This window comes from Chiloscyllium punctatum, chromosome 40, assembly GCF_047496795.1.
Source record: "Chiloscyllium punctatum isolate Juve2018m chromosome 40, sChiPun1.3, whole genome shotgun sequence".
In the NCBI taxonomy this organism is placed as follows: Eukaryota; Metazoa; Chordata; class Chondrichthyes; order Orectolobiformes; family Hemiscylliidae; genus Chiloscyllium; species Chiloscyllium punctatum.
Window position 1 is genome coordinate 14,093,734 of NC_092778.1, and position 17,584 is coordinate 14,111,317.

Consider the following 17,584-nt stretch of genomic DNA (forward strand, 5'->3'; position numbering starts at 1 on the left):
AAGGAACTGGGAGAATGGGATGGAGTCCTTGCCAGATGTAGGGTGTGAAGGTAGCTACAGGAGTCGTTGGCTTGTCGTGGATGGTAGTGGACAGTTTATTACTTGAAATGGAGAGAGAGTGGTCAAGGAAAAGAAGGGAAATATTGGAAATGGACGATATGAAAGTTATAGAGTGGTGGGAATCAAAGGCAAAATGAACAAATTTTACATGGTCGTGGCGGGAGCCTGAAGTGACACCAAAGCATTCGTCGATGTACCGAGAAAAGTGTTGTGGGAGTGGTCCAGTATAGGGCTGGAACAAGGATTGTTCCACATACCCCATGAAGAGGCAGGCATAACTGGGACCCATGCGGGTGCCCAGAGCCACTCCTTTGACTTGGCAGAAGTGAGATGAATTAATGGAGAAATTGTTCAGTGAGAGAACAAGTTCAGTCAGGTGGAGGAGAGTGGTGGTGGATGAGAGTGTTCAGGCTTCTGGTCGCGAAAGAAACCAAGAGCTCTCAGACCATCATAGTGGGAAATGGAGGTTCAGAGGGATTGGACATGCATGGTGAACAGGAAGCAGTTAGGGCCAGGGAACTGGAAATTGTCAATATGGTAGAGTACATCAGAGGACTTGCGGATGTAGGTGGGCTGGATCTGAACAAGTGGAGAGAGGATGGAGTCAAGGTAGGAGGAAATTAGTTGGTGGGGCAGGAATAGTCTGATACGATGGGCCTACCTGGACAGTCTGGTTTGTGGATTTTGGGAAGAAGGTAGAAACAGACTATCGGGGTTGGGAAACTACGAATTGGAGGCATTGTGGGGAAGATCTCTGAAGGTAACTAGGTTAGTGACAGTCCAGGCAACAACAGGTTAATGTTCAGATGTGGGGACATAGTCCAGGGGCAGTAGGAAAAAGTGTCCGAGAGTTGGCATTGAACCTCCGCAAGGTGAAGATCAGTGTGCCAGTCTATAACGACACTACCTTTGTCAATGGGTTGGATAACAAAGTTAGGGTTGGACCTAAGAGAGCGAACTGCAACAATTTCAGATGGGGACAAGTTAGAGTCGGTGAAAGGAGCAGAGAAATTGAGACAGCTGATGTCACGTGATCGAGGATTGGTAAGAGCCCAGAGGAAGGATTCCATTTGGAGGGTGAATACTGGCGGCAGGTGAAGAGAGTTTGTGGAATGGGGTGGGGGGGGAGTCCTATCCAAAGAAGTGAGTGCGGAGATGGAGGCAAGGGAAAAACAGTTCAAAATCATGGCAAGCCCGTAATTCATTAAGGTGAGGCCACAGGGGTTTGAAGCTGAGTCCTTTGCCAAGGACATTACACTCAGTTTCAGAGAGAGAAGGGTCAGGAGGTATGGTGGAAACATGGCAAGCGCTGGGATTGGGGAAAGTGACCCACGGAGGGCAGAAAGTGATGACATTTGAGGGCTGGAAAGGGTTGGAGGTTTGGGATGTCTGCAGTCAGATGTTGGAGTCCATAAGTTGCTGGAGCTTGCACACCTTGATATCTGAAAGAAAGAGAAAAAGTCTCTGATCGAGTCGATGGATGAGGTGAAGGATGAACTGAAACTGGGGAACAGCACATCTTTGAGAGAGGGTGAGTTGATATGCAGAGTGGAGTCAAGTGTATGCGTATGACATGGCGTTGATTGTGGATCACAGGGTGCAGCGGGAGCAGCTGTCTGAAGAATGTTGAATGTCCTGGAGATATTTGTACTGGGTAGATTCAAAACACAAAGGTTGAAACTTGAATTAAAATCCATGTGGGCTAAGTCTGAGTTGTTGCTAGTTGCTGAGAAAGGAAACATAGCTGTGGAAGCAGGTTTTGGCAAATACCTTGTCGAGCACCAGTAGTGAAATCGAAAGCAATGAAGGTATACACATGTGAAAAAGATAACCTGAATTCCTGTTGGAGGAAAGAGCAAAACCTCTCCAGGGTCGGCAAAGAGACATGGCAGTCGATTAAACGCAATGGAGGAGTAAATTACTGCAGATGCTAGAACCTGTATTGTAAATAACAAACTCTGGAGATCACAGCGGGTCAGACAGCATCCATGGAGAGGCCTCTGATTCTTTATGGACTTATTTTCTCCTTCATAATTACTTATCTTCGATGACATTGTTCAGAAGTTTTGTAACAAAGAAAATGTTTATGCTTTGTAGGGTATAATGACACAAGAACAATCGAGCTTAAGTGGCATTTTGTGATTTTATGTGGTACATAGATGATAGATATCAGAATAGGGATTAGCATTTAGTTGCACCTGAGTATGGTCCTGGATTTTGAATAGTTTCATGCTTAGATCTGGAGTGTAAGTATTGGTGAGAGTGGTGGTAGTAATGAAGTGAGGTTATTGAAGATTGGCAGCAATAGTTTTTTTTATCTACCAACACTTTATAAAAGCATTTTGAATAATGTTTTTGGAAAAGGACAATACTGTAGCAATAATAGAGGTAAAAACAATGACTGCAGACGCTGGAAAGCAAATATTGGATTAGTGGTGCTGGAAGAACACAGCAGTTCAGGCAGCATCCAACGAGCAGCGAAATCGACGTTTCGGGCAAAAGCCCTTATTCCTGATGAAGGGCTTTTGCCCGAAACGTCGATTTTGCTGCTTGTTGGATGCTGCCTGAACTGCTGTGCTCTTCCAGCACCACTAATCCTGTAGCAATAATAGTCAGGTCTTTGCATGGTAGAAGGAGCCTGATGACTTTGATCTTCTACAATTTAAATGAGGATATGGGAATTCACAATGGAAAAAGGTGTCATAGAAGTGACAACAAAATGTACAGTTATGCAGATAGGAAGTGAATGAAAATGTATTTTTAAAATTCTGATTGAAATGTGTAATAAATATATTTTAACAATTGTATATAGTGTATACTTCCAGTCCATAAACTCTCACTTCTGTCACAATGAAAATATAGCCATTTTAAATTAGACTTCGGTAAGAATCAGACATAAAGGTACACATTAGAATTCAACACAAATATCAAATTTGACATTTAAAGATTTGTTAGAAAGTTATAAACTATCGCTGCTAGATCTGTGTTTTCTCACTTGCCACAAATGTCAAACCACAAGTCTAATAGTGAGTCATGCCAAACATCTTCTCAAGCTCCACTGAACATAGATCACCCACTTTCTTCACGATTCTAACAAATCCCAAGTCCCCTCCTCCAAAGTATGCAAGAAAATCTGGCCGTCCCAAACACCAGATTCTAAAGTCCATGACCCCAGAGCCAGTACCACCAATACCAAGGATATCCTGTGGTTCAATGTTATTCTCAATGCTGTCATAGTGCAGGACTGCTCCCAAGCGCAGATTAATCCCATTTACTTTATCTGATATTGTATAAGTATCAAAGCCCTGAAATCTTGAAGTGGTTCTCCTCCTCTCGCAACTAAGATACAATGGAAAACTGGAGATCTCCATGGAATTTAAGGATTGAAAAGTTAATCTCAAATAATTTATCTTGCATCTTAAGTTAGCTATTCTCAAGTTAATAATAAATAGCAAAAGCATATCATTTATGTGGAATGGCTGTAATATTAAGGGAAAAGATTAATACATTGACTTGCTGATGTAGCACTGCTATTAATTGTTTATATTGTAATAATATTAGCCTTTATTAAATGGTGAAACATGGTGTAAACTTTGAGCTGAGATGACCCTACAGACTGGAACGGTTTCTTTCCAAAGTGAGCACCTACTTAAAGAGGGGGACTCAATTAAATGTGTGCCATTGTATATTAGTTTCTAAGATTCAGAGATGCACAGAAAGAAAATATTTGGCTAAATATCAATTTAATTTTGTTTTCTGCCGAAAGAATCAAAGATAATGTTTAACTTGGTTGAATAACAATTATGTGTAACAAAAGCAAAACTATTGATAACAAACTCTTATTGATCATTGGTTGGTCCAGTGGAGAAAGAACTCTTTATTGAGGAAACTAATTTATTATCTGCAGCTATTGTAAAGGCGTTGGCTTACCTAGTTTCTGCTTATACAGTTACACTTCCTTGAGTTCATGTAATGTAGAAATTATGTGAATTGTAATGTAGTGGGAGTAGAGAAATGTGAAATGCTTATAGTGAACATTTGAATTTGTAAATGTTTGATCATCCTGACTGTACTCTCGTGTAGTCTGTGTGTATATATAGCACCTTTGTCCAGGAGGAACGCTGTCTCGTTTTAATTGTACTAGCTGTATATGGTAGAAATGACAAAATAAAGCTACTCTACTCTACTACTCTGTTCTAAATACAGATCTCAGACCTGAAACATCTTTGAGTCTCCAGTTGTTGGTTGTAAGTGCTGTCTTGTGAGTGCATGTTTAATTATGATTGCATACACATTATGGAGAACATATGACCACATTATTTCAAGAATAGTATTGATATTTGAGGAATAGATAGCACATCTAGTATTGCAAATAATCAGTTTCTAACAATTCAATTTCAAAAAGCATTTTGAAAACTCCATTGTTGAGTTGATTCCATGGATAGCTGGTTTTTTTTCTAATTTACAGCTGATAACTGATATACCTGTAGGAGGTGCTGTTATCAGACTTTTTCATGTTTTGATGCTTTGATAGCATTAATGATGTTTCCACATCTTAGGACAATCATGGACAGTAGAAACTGAAGATGAAATAGATGATGAGGACCGTGATCTTCCAACAAGGCAGGGGAGGAAAAGAAAAGGAAGGTGGAGAATCTTCTGTCCGATTATGCATCATCTCACAGAAAATCATAACTTGTGGAAGAAAGTCATTGAAGAGGAGGAACATGAACAGCAATGCAAGTCAGAGTTAAACAGATAACTCATCTTTATCTCAAACTTCAGATGAAATCCAGGTAATCGAAGAAGAGGAAGAGTGACCACAAGGGGAGGAGAGACAGTGCTAAGAAGATGCAGTACTAATTAAACAACATGTTAAAGCCTCACTCTGCTGACACCAGAGGCTGATATAATTCCTTGTTTAAAGGCCTTAATACTGTGAGAGGATTCTAGCACTCAGCAGAATCTCACTCCTTTATGCACTTTCACTTAATGGAAAGATTTGTGTGTACCATGGAACAAATCGCTTGTGCCCCGTGGTGACCAAATGTTTTTCATGCTGATGTTGCCTTTCAGAATGAAGAGTTTCCATGTGGTACTGGAGGATATTGCAAAACTTCAGCTTTGCAACTGCTGTTACCAAAGTGAACTACAAGTCTACTGTATTCCATTAGTAAGGAGGAAGGTGGACTTTAGGCATGTGTCAGATGTCCAGCAGCTACATCAGGTGGACTTGAAAAATTGTGGATTGTGTCTGTAGCAATTCAGAATGGAGCACTGCAGTAAAGAACCTTGTTATAAGAGCCCCTGAATTTTCTTCTCTAAAAGTAACAGTTTTAATGCAGGAAAAATCCTTGTAGAATCCCTGTCTCATTATTTGACTGCAGAAAGCAATGTTAGTGATTAAAAATTCTAGCTGCATCATTTTTTAAATGCTTTTTAATGTACAACTTGCCTTGTTGGTTGTTGCCTTCCTTGTGCTGGAAATAACCAGAATTACACAGTAACCAAGCATTTCAGTTTGCCCAAACATAAATGTTCTGTAATAGAACAGAGGAATAATGTTAATGATGATGAGATTTTTAATGTTATATTTCTTTTCTCACTGCAGCTCAGGATCCATCCTAAAATACATGAAGCAATGCCATTGGAGTTATACAGGTTGAAAGAAAAAAACAATTGTCATAATTAACATGATATTTTGAGTCTACTTTTGTTTTCAACTGGTTTTGAAATTCAACTGGTTTTTCATGTCACATACCCATTGCTAATAATGTGCATTGGATATTGCACCTGTTGAGGCTGTGTATTGCAACCAGTATACTTTAAAAGTAATAAAGTTCTTGCCAATATGTTAAACAAAAAGGGTTGGCACAGTGGTTAGCACTGCTGCCTCACAGCACAAGGGACCCGGGTTCAATGGTAGCTTCGGGTGACTGTGTGGAGTTTGCAAATTCTCCCCGTGTTTGTGTGGGTATCCACTGGGTGCTCCGGTTTCCTCCCACAATCCAAAGATGTGCAGGTTAGATGAATTAGCCATGCTAAATTGCCCAAGGTGTTCAAGGATGTGGACGTTAGATGCATTAGTCTGGGATAAATGTAGAGTAATAGGGTAGAGGAATAGGTCTGGGTGGGATACTCTTTGGAGGGTTGGTGTGGATTTGTTGGACCAAAGGGCCTGTTTCCACACTGTAGGGGTTCTATGATTCAGGAATCAGGAAAACCTTCAAGTACAATCGGTCATCTTTTGCTTCAATACAAACATCGGAATCCCTTTAAACAGAAGCACAAATCCTGTTTGTTTCTTGTGGAATACAGAGATGTATAGAAGGGTCCCTATCTTCACTATGCTTGAACTTAAGATAACTCAGAAATGTTCAAAAGTGAGACCTTGGACCCACCTGTTCCCCAATAGCTCATTGCACTACACTGAGACATAAAAATTAGGAAACTGGGACCAATTGGAATGGTGAAGTAGAACACCAGAAATCCATATGAAAAGAAATACAAGGCTTGCATTTACTCAGCATGAGTTATGACCTTCAGATTTCTAAAATGTGCTATACTGCTAATGATGTGCATTCACTATTGTAATATTGTTTTGAATATTTTGATTTGAATGCAGCAAGGTCCCAAAACAGTAATGTCATAATGACTATAAAATCTATTTTAGTTACGTCAGCCAAAAGAGAAATATTGGCCATGACTCTGGGGAGTTGCTAATCTCCACCTCTTCCATGTCGTGCCATGGGATACATGTCTTTACACCCATATGAAAGGCCAAAGTCTCATCCAAAAAACATCACCTCTGACAGTACAGCACCCCCTCAGCACTGCATTCATGTCTCAACCAACCCTCTTGAATCAGGCCTGAATCGGAGGCTAGTGTTCTGATACTACATATGTTTCACACCGAGCCAATACTAGGGTTAGCCTCTGTTACGTATTTTTAAAAACTAATAATAACGTCATGAGAATCACGAAGAAACAGTTCCAGCACCCTAATCCATTCGCTGTTAACATAGCAAGCCATGGTATGGAATACGTTGGATGGAAGCAACAGAAACTTTCGACGTAGATTTAGATACATACTTCAGAAAGGAAAAATGAACAAGTATATGGTAAAGGCAGTGGTAGTCGGACTAATGGGAGAACCATTCAAAGAGCAAGCATTGGCACGATGGGCTGAATGATCTTCTGTGCTGTAAGACTTTATGAGTAGACCTGGGGAATTGGAGTGAGTCTGTTTGAATAGCTCTTATAAAGCTACAGGACAGGCATCATGGCACACGATGTCTGAGTCTTCCTCTGCACAGGACTGTGTCCCTGGTCCTGCAAACACTTATCATTTAATTATGACAAGTTTCCTTTTATGATTTGCGCGATTATTAAGAGTTGGAAGCTTCCAAAAAATAAACGAGGGTAGGGCAGTTTTGAAAAAATCTTCACGCTTGATGCCACCGGTATCGGAAAGAAAATCCAGTCTCCCGGATTCGAGTAAAGGAGGGGCGGGCTGAATAGCCTCCCGCTGCATATCGCGGTTGACCCTGAGCTCGGGGCGGAAGTCGGGTGTGTGAGCGGGGCGGAACCTGGGGGTGGTGGAGCAGGAGGGGCGGAAGTCGGGTGCGGGAGAGGCAGAAGTCGGTGGCACGTGCGGGGCGGAAGTCGGTGGCACGTGCGGAGTGCGCACTCTGGGGGAGCAGGAGGGGGCGGAAGTCGGGTGCGGGGAGGCAGAAGTCGGTGGCACGTGCGGGGCGGAAGTCGGTGGCACGTGTGGAGTGCGCACTCTGGGGGAGCAGGAGGGGGCGGAAGTCGGGTGCGGGAGAGGCAGAAGTCGTTGGCACGTGCGGGGCGGAAGTCGGAATGAAGTTCCGGAGCAGCGCCGTCAGCTTGTTGGTGCGGGCTGAGTGAACGGGAGCGGTTTGCTGCTGCTGCTGAGTGTCCCGCTTCGGCCCGGCGGCGGGAGTTACATCTTTGTTTTTGAATTTAAAGCCATTTCCGTTTGTACTTGATTATTTGTTTTGAGTAGCGTTGGTTGTTGGATGCGCCGCCTTGCCCCCCGAGTGAGCGGTTAACCGAAGCCGGTGCCTGTGGAGATGGAGAGCGGGGAGGAGCAGGCCCAGGCCCAGCCCCAGCCCCAGCCCCTGACCCAGCCCCAGCCCCTGAGCCTGAGCCTGACCGACTTCTCTGATGAGATCCTGCTGACCATCCTGAGGTTTGTGCCCAGCTGCGACCTCCTGCTCAATGTCCGGAAAGTGAGCAGAAAGTTGGCGGCTCTGTGTATGGACAAGAGCCTGATTAGCTCCGTCACTCTGCACAAGGAGTATCAGGTAAATCAGCGACCGACTGACGCTCTGTGCATCGCACTAACGGTTTATGACAACGGGAAATAGCTGCAGCCTGATCTCTCTGGAATACAGTCCGAAAGCACTGAAGTCTTTAGGACCAGGTAGAGGGTCAGAGAGGCTGAGCCAATGTTTCAGTTTTGTGACTTTTCATCTGAATGTGGACGGTGGAAGTCCTTTAATTGACTTTCACCTCGTTTACATTTGGTGGGATAATCTATTTCATTTCAACATCGACCTGGAATGCAACAAAATAAATTTCAATCTGATCTGGCCAGCACCTCTGACTCCAGGAGCAAAAGAAAATAAATTGGGAGCTGGGAGGTAATGCATTAGCTTTCCCCAGTTCTCAGCTAATTTCAGATTTAGGCCAAATCCAGTATATTGCAGCCAAATATTCCGACTGTTCTATAATGTACTGAAAAAGTCACAATTGTCCTACTAGACCATAGGGCTACTCTCAGAGAGTGAGAGAGAGAGAGAGACAAGTTGGTGGTTTAATCAGAGGATGACCACACTTCAGGCAAAGTTGAGAAGGAGAATCATTCATCCTAACTTCAGTCAGTGCAGGAATTGAACCCCCACGTTGTTAGAGTTACTTAGCTTTGCTAACCAGCCTCCCCGCCTTGCACCACATTTACTGTTCCTTTTTGGAGAGATTTAATTTTTAAAAGTGCCCAGTCTATTTGGTGCCGACCTGATTTTGAAACTTTGAAATCAGCAAAGATGATGTATTGCTGCACAATCCCATTTAGCTACCAACTTTGTTTCTGTATGAATAGTATTTAGAAAGTGCAGAATGTGATTCTTATGAAATGTGCCACAACAAAATAGAAAGACTTTTGTTACTCTGACAACTCATTTAGTGAGTACATTGATTGCGAAGTCAGCTAGTTTACCCCAGTATGTGCAATTTCTGATCTTGTGCAAAACAAAAGCAATGGTTGATCAGCCTTAATGGAAGTAGGCTAGCTCTTCAGGAAAGATTGTTAGGTTTGAATTACCTTAATTCTCTGCTTTCCTGCTCTCCACTGCCAGTTTACTGTAAAGGACATATGTGGACATCAACTTCGTTGTTATTTCCACTTTGTTCAAGCAACATTCTGGCACTAAGATGCCTGTAGAGCATTTTAGTTTGTGTTTTTCCCCTACTTCTTTGTGTATCATAATGATTTCAAACAACCTCCCTTCGAAATTTGTTCATTCACTCTAATGAAATACTTTCATTGCTCTCAACCGAGCTCAGTTGATTAAGTCTGAGAATGATGCTTGGTTTTTTTTCTCTCTTTCTCTGTTGATATCAATATAAGTTGATGACTCGGTGATGTACCACTCGATTGTCTGTACTTTCACATAGCTGTGTAATGCACAAGCCTAAATGCAAATTTTAAATTGCCCTATCTGTAGCTGTGATCTCCTGCAATAGTTGCATTATTCAGGTTAATTCACCAATAATCAAATCTTTAAAGGTTCACTCTTAATCCACTATGTTGTTGGTCCAGACTGGACCTCACATGTACAGACAGTGACCATGTTTGATCTGTGATCTTTGCAAACCAAGTGAGTCGTGAAGCGAGTGCTTTTATTAAAATGTTAAGAACCATGAGGTTGACCAACTGCATCTTTTCATTAAGTTGTCATGCTGAGTTGAGACGGTGTGTAGTTCTTTATTTTCATAAAACCATCTTTGTGAGTTGAAGGTCTGTCATATGTGGACAAAGCTTTGGCAACTCTGTTAATTCTTTGACCCATTTTGCCTCTGTCAGGAAATTATGTGCAGCTATTTCCTGACTTAATGGTTCTGCAAAATATTTCTCTGTTCTTTTCTCCCTTCCTGGTGGTCATAGACAAGGTGCCCTCTGATACCCAGAGCAAATGTTCATGTTCAATGTGGAACTTCAGGGTGAACCTGTTCTCCTCAGGGGAGGGGACACTGAGTTTGTCCTTACTAAAGTTTTGAGATTCACAGTTCTTCAGCCTAAAGCATACGTCCCACAAAGCTAAAAGAACTGAATTTTTAAAAAACTGTGCTGCTAACCCAGAATAATCTCTGAAATCAGCAAAGATGATGTATTTCTGCACAATCTTCCAGTTCTGTATGTTTCAATTATTACATGACTAACGACTAAACTATGAAGCAGAGGTTCTGTCTTCCATAATTTCAACAGCTACTTAGATATATGTTTATAGTTGATTTACTGTAATAAAAACTCCTGGCAGGTTTCATAGATAGTCCATACCTTTCTCAAATGGCAAAAGTGTGTTCCATCTAATTGGTGGAAGATTGCAGGTCCAGTGCCAGGTTCCTCTGAGTTAGCTGATCTCCAGCAGAGGGCGCTCCCATTGACCCTAGCAACTCTCAGCTCGGAAAGAGGCATTATTGCTCTCCTCCTGTCCATGGATGGACAGTACAAGTGTATGGGGATTGGCTGTGGGATGGGCTGTATGTGGACCGGCCTTGGGACAGGGTGTACAGGTATACAGGGACCAGCTGTGGAGCAGGGTGTACAGGTGTATGAAGATCAATGCGCGATGGGGCTGGACTCAGCTTGGACACATTTGCTCAGTTTTCTGACTCTAAGACCTTGAATGTATAATCTAGGAAAAGGGCAGGGGAGAGTGGAAGTATCCATTATTCTGCTGGACTTAACAATTTGAATTAGATAATAAAGGGCAATATTTTTCAGTGACTGAATTTTTACAAGGATGTTGCTAGGGATGGAGGATTTTGAGCTACAGGGAGAGGCTGAATAGGCTGTTTTCCCTGGAACGTCGGAGGCTGAGATTTATAAAATCATGACAGACATAGGATAAATAGATCTTTTTCCTCGGGTGGGGTAGTCCAGAACTAGAAGGCATAGGTTTAGTGTGGGAGGGAAAAAATGTAAAAGGGACCTCAGGGGGCACCATTTTCAAGCAGGGGGTGGGGCATGAATGGAATGAGCTGTCAGAGGAAGTGGTGGAGGCTGGTACAATTACAGCATTTATAAGGTGTTTGGATTGTTATATGAATAGGAAGGGTATAGAGGGATAAGGGCCAAGTGCTGGCCAATGGCACTGGATTAGGTTAGGATATCTGGTCAGCATGGACAATTTGGACCGAAGGTTCTGTTTCTGTGATATACATCTCTGTCTCTTTGACTCTAAATGATGACCAGAGGCCGCAGATTTAAGCTGTTGGCAATTGGACCAGAGGCAGATGACTGTAAAATGTTTTGCAGCAACTATTTAAAATGTTCTGTTATGTGTTGCCATCTATATAGTAAATGCAGATTGAGTGTTAGCTTGCAAATGAGAACTGGTTAAATACTTGAACGATGAAAAATTACAGGGCTATGGGTAAGGAATGGGAGAGTGGGACTAACTGTTCTTCTTCAGAAGAGTTGGTTCAAATCTGAGGGACAGACTATTTCTGGTGATAGACTGTTCCATGGTATTGCCATGGCGAAGAGAATATGTGAAAGGATATATTTTCTTTGAACATTGAGCCTTTAAAGGTAAGATTAAACCTAATGAACGGCATAAAAATCAGTGGAACAAGCATAGCAAGCCTGAAAGCAATTGGTTTTATTAAAACAAAAGTGCATTAAATATAATACATGCCCAAAGATCAATAGGGAATCCACTTGTAAAGCTGGAAGTTTGTCCTTTATTTCTGTACCAGGGCAATACAGCATTCGCAATTGAAAATGATGAAGTTTAGGATGGAAAGTAACCACTAGAGGGCAGTAGAATAAGCCTAAAGTGCTTAACTGGAGAACTCTCCACTGAAATTGAATTTGATTTTCAACACAGCAGTAGTTCCTTTTGCACCAGGTTTTCCTTCACCTGGGGTATTGCTATGATCCCTGTAAAGGCTGACTAGTTTCTAAAAGGAAATTCAAATTCCCAGTGGCCAACATAAAGGAATTGCAGAACAAGAATTCAAGGTTTGAGACCTTTACTGTTACACAAACTAAGAGCAACTATTGCTGAACAGTATTTCAGTGGGTAGTTTATACTCTGAACTAAAGGAAAACAAAATAAAGTTTTGAACCACTGAAGATCACCTTTTTTTTATTCTTCTTCATATTATGTGTAAGCAGCCATTCTAGTCTTCTGTTTACAAGAATGATACCTGGACTTGGGTTAAATTATAACGAGAAATGAGACTTGTTTTCTCTAGAATTTGGAAGAATAAGGGTTGATTGGATCAAAGACATTATGATATTAATGGTAAAAGGGAGAGCAGATAAAGATAAATTATTTCCACTGGTGAGGGATTCTAGAGTTAGGGGCTGCAGTCTGAGAATTAGGAACAAATCATTTAGGAGAGATGTTAGAAAGTACTTTGAACCCTCTTTCACAAATGGTAGTGGGTGCTGAATCAGTTGTTAACTTTATCCATTTCAGATTAAAACTTTTGTTAACTAAAGGTGTTAAGGAATATGGGCCAAAGGCAGGGTATATAGAGTTAGGCCACAGGTCAGCCATTGAATGGTGGAACAGGCTTGTGAATGGCCTACTTTTGTGTTTTTTTTAAACTACTCCAGTGTGATTCTTGACTCCTGAGGACTTGATTCCCTTCTCTTTGTTTTCCCGTTCGATAACTCCTAATCCTCAAATTGACTTCAGCAATGAAGATTACTTATAGCCAAAGCTAGGCAAATCTTCCAATCTTGTTTATTTCCTCATGAGTCAGTCCTTTGAGTTTGACCATGAACTCCTGCCTATGTTCTTGTGTGGTGAACTGTACACAGAACCTCTGCCTCCATTCCTCTCTCTCAGCCTGACATCTGTGTGGCCTGGTTAAGAAAATACACAATGGCTTCCTATGAATTCATTCCCTCTCTAAACTTATTTCCATGGCAACAGGAATCATATGGACCTCACATACAGGTAGAAATGCTAATTAGCCATCCTTTAGACCTTCTGTTTCATTCTGTCTTGAAGTTAAGTGGGCAACTTGAATTGTAATAGTTTACTAAACATGATATTCCGAGTACCTTCCTGGGACTTTGGAAACATATAGCCTGTTCACTGTATCTCCTGTGAAATAACATGCAAGCCCGTTTTTAATCTGTAACACCTAAACCTGCTGTCTGTAGAACATAAGTTCCTTCGTTCCTCCTATTTATCCCTAAATTAAAGACGCTGTCTGAAAGCATAACCATCTTCTAAAGCTCTTGGTTGGAGGTTGCACGTATCTCTTGTTTTGGTGCTTCTCCCTTTGAAGCTGGAGCAGTGAGATACAAACCATGAATTGCTGTATAATTAAAGCTTTTTTTTCTTTTGCAGAAGTAACTCCACACGAGCTGATCAATCCAAAACAGGCTGGCTGTCTTATGTTGCTTGTCAAATCAAACTCTAGTACCTTGTCCAGTTGTTATTCTTAATGTGGCAATGTAATTGATGACATATTCCAATTCTGTAGCACATCTTGATCGGCGGACTCTGATTATCACTCATTTCCACTCTCTCATTGTAAAATATAATTGAGTAGGGGCCTTTTCAATTCTCCATCTCTTCTCTGCTCCCAAGTCCCTAGACTGGAGCACAGCACCCTGTTTGAGATCTGAGGTATGGTCCATTGAATGATGCAGGAATTTCTGGCCTTGATTTTGGACCTCTTACCACATTTACTGAGCCTTCATATCCATTGACAAGTTTTTTTCTACTGGAGGTTCAGTCCTAAAAGTTATGAAGCAGCAATTGTTTTGAGAGGAAGTAAAAGATTCCACTGATTCGTCTGCATCAGTGTAAATGTGCTGCTCATAGTTATTATAGAACAAAGCTTTCTCTGAAATGACTTTTTGCTTTCGTAGCCTTTGAACTTAAACTTTGTTTTGTTTCCAGGAGAGTGACACAAAAGTGACATCTCTGCTGAAAGAAATAGCTGGTGACATTCAACAACTGAAGCTGAGTGGCTGCTATTGGTTGTCTGGCTCGACTATTGATCAGGTGGTAAAATGTAAAAACATCTTGAAGCTTGACCTGACAGGATGCCGCATGACATCACTGCGTCTTTCCAGAATGCTGTCTGTACTCCGTAACCTGCGCTCCCTTGCTTTAGACGTCAGCCAAGGATTTGACGTGGGCCAACTGAGCAGTGAATGTAAGGCAACACTTGGCAAAGTAACTGAACTAAAGCAGACTTTATTCACCCCTTCTTATGGCATTGTTCCGTGCTGTACCAATCTGGAGCGGCTGTTGCTTTATTTCGAAATCCCAGATCGGACTCGAGAGGGGGAAATGCTCTCGGGCCAACTGATGGTTGGGCAAAGCAACATTCCCCACTATCAAAATCTCAAGGTATTCTATGCAAGGTTGTCACCAGGCTATGTTAACCAGGAAGTTGGGAGGTTTTACCTGTCAGTCCTGAGCATTCGGACTCCTGAGAACCTGCGTGCCTTTATTCTATCTGTCCCTGGGGTTTTTGTAGACACCGGGTGCTCCACACGGAACTTTCTTGATTGTATGACTAAAAACTTTAGCTTGGAGGCGCTGCAGCTCCCTCGATCCTGGTTGAATGGATCTTCGCTTCTACATTCCTCACTTCTGCATACCATTACATTGAGCAACCCTGTCTATTTGAACTTCAGCCACTGTATCCTGTCTGGCTGTCAGCTGAGCCATCAAATCATTAATGGAGGCAGAAACGTCCAGTCACTGGTTAGTTTGAACCTCAGCGGTTGTGTCCATTGCCTGCTCTCAGACTGTTCTGTCTTTCGCAAGGCCAAAGATGACATTGATTTCGATGTAGTGGAAGCACTGGTAAACTGTTGCCCCAACCTGAGGCACCTGAATCTATCTGCAGCTCACCACCACAGCCCTGAGGGCACCGGACGGCACTTGTGCTTGCTTCTAGCAAGGTTGAAGCAGTTGCGTTCGTTATCACTCCCAGTGTGCTGCGTGGCGCAAAGTACCAAAAGCGCTGACAAGCTGCCCAATCACGCAGTGCCTGCCTTGCAGGCCCAGTCTGTGCGCCGGGGTCTCGGAAAGAAGGTTCGAATTGGAGTGCCGACCTATCCAAGGAATATTCAGGAGCAGCTGTCGTTGAGTTTGCCAGCAACTGTGTTTGGGACTCTACTGGAGAATGTTCCCTTTTTGGAAGAGCTGGAGCTGATTGGGTCCAGTTTCTCCTCGAACGTACCTCGGAATGAGCCTGCCATCAGAAACGTACAGCCACCCTGTGACCGAGCGCAGCGGATCCAAGACGAAGAGCTGGTGCTCATTGGACATCTGCAGCACCTGCGCAGTCTGACCTTGGCCCAGCTTCCTGGCATTCTGACTGGCTCAGGGCTGATTGGTATAGGACTGAGGTGTCAGCAGCTACAGACATTATCTCTGGCAAACCTTGGTCTGCTGGGTAAAGTGGCTTACATGCCAGCCTTGTGTGAAATGCTGAAGCACTGCAAACAGTTGAAGGACTTGAGGTGAGAGCATGTCTTTCTTAGAATTTGAAGTTTTCACGTGTACTCTGGAAATAAAGGATTCACCGTTTATAAGCCAGTAGCATTTTGCATCTTCATGTGAGGCTGTCAGTAAATCGCAAGGCAATAAAGAGAGCATCATCATTCTAGCACCTTCTTAAGTTCTCAGGATGTCACAAAGTGCTCAGAGTCAATGAACTGTTTAAATACAGTCCTGCAGAGTCTCTCAAAGAGCAAAGATTGACCAGTGATGGTAGTGTAGTGGTTATGTTTCTATACTAGCAATTCAAGGATCTCCATAAATCATCCAGATGACCTGACATCAAATCCCATCATTTCAGAAGGAACATTTTCTTTTCTTATGAGATGAAAATATAGTATATTATTTTTAAATAAAAAAGTTGGTATCAGTTCAGTAAAAGTGCTGCGTTGTTGGAAGAATGTTTACAAATTGATTCACTCATTTGTTGGAAAAAACCTGCCATCTTTACCAATTTTGAGCAGCTCACTAGTGTAGCTGAGTATAAAACCACTGTGGTTCTACTGACAGCATCATGAACAGCTATGGACCATGCTTCCAGCTGAAGGTGTGGAGTGAGGCCAACAATCCTGTCGAAGTAGCTTTGTCACTCATTCAGCAGTTGTGACTGTGTTGCACTGCTCCCAAGTGACATTATATTCATAATGTGGTGCACATTTCTTGTACTGCTTACTTGCGCGTGATCAACCCCTTGTCCAAGACTCAGTTTGATTGCTATATGCTGCAGTGCTTTGTGACAATGTTAATTGTTTTGTTAATTTTACTCATTTGTAGTTGGGGGAGAAAAGGTTATGACTGTTTGCAATAATGGAGGAGTTTCCTTTTCTGGGACAGACACTCAGATTCTCTGTCCTTGATCAGTGCAACATTGTTCATCTGTACAATTCGATTTGTTTTTGAGACAAATACTAGAAATCTTGAGGGTAATATTTTTGACCCAACGAAGGCTTATTCATTATAAGGTTCATGTGATTAGACTGAATTTGAGGCTACAGGGAATTCTGCATCACTATCTACAGGATTTAGCTGGTACCAATTATTTAGTGGTGGATGTGACTTACAGCTGCTATGTTTTTATTTTTTTTTGTGTGGGATGTGGGTTCCACCAGCTAGGCCATCTTTTATTGCCTTGTCCCTGATTGCCCTTGGGAATGTTGTGGTGATCTGCCTTTTAAACCATTGCAGATCTTTGAATGTAGATCCACCCACAGTGCTCTTATGAAGGGGCGTTCCAGAATAGGGATCTATTGATAATGATGGTATTCCTTTAACCTGCTCTTCCATCTGTAAAGTTCATGGAAGATGCTGTTGAAGGAGTGCAGAGTATTCCATCTCCTTTTTGATTTATCCTTTGTAGATGGTGGGGCAGATTGTAAAGAATCATGAGGTGAGTTAACCGCCACAGAATTCCCAGGGTCTGACTTGCTCTTGTAGCAATGATATTTATTTGGATAGCCCAGTTAACTTGCAAGTTAATGGCCTAATTAACATTCTCCTGCTGTCCTCCCCCCGGTACATTGGTAAGGCTTCAACACTGCTATATGGTTAAGTTCTCACTTATTGAAGATAGTCACTGCCCTGGCACATGTGTGCTGTGAATGTTACTTGTCATTTATCAGCCCAAACCCGACTGAGTCTTTGCTACATGGCTACTTTATTATGTGTGGGATTGTGATTGGAGCCACTGCTAACTTTATGATGGGAAGAGGATCTTTGATAAAGTTACT

General features: G+C 42.2%; 1 protein-coding gene across 1 annotated transcript in view; it reads left to right on the forward strand.

The window, feature by feature from the left end:
- The first annotated feature begins 7,930 nt into the window (after nt 1–7,930).
- Nucleotides 7,931–17,584, forward strand: part of fbxl18 (F-box and leucine-rich repeat protein 18) — a 34,423-nt gene continuing 24,769 nt past the window's right edge. Inside the window, exons 1-2 of the mRNA XM_072559328.1 lie at nt 7,931–8,390; nt 14,241–15,820. Of these exons, the coding sequence (XP_072415429.1) occupies nt 8,157–8,390; nt 14,241–15,820 (1,814 nt within the window). The 5' untranslated portion in view covers nt 7,931–8,156. The remainder of the gene's footprint in view (nt 8,391–14,240; nt 15,821–17,584) is intronic.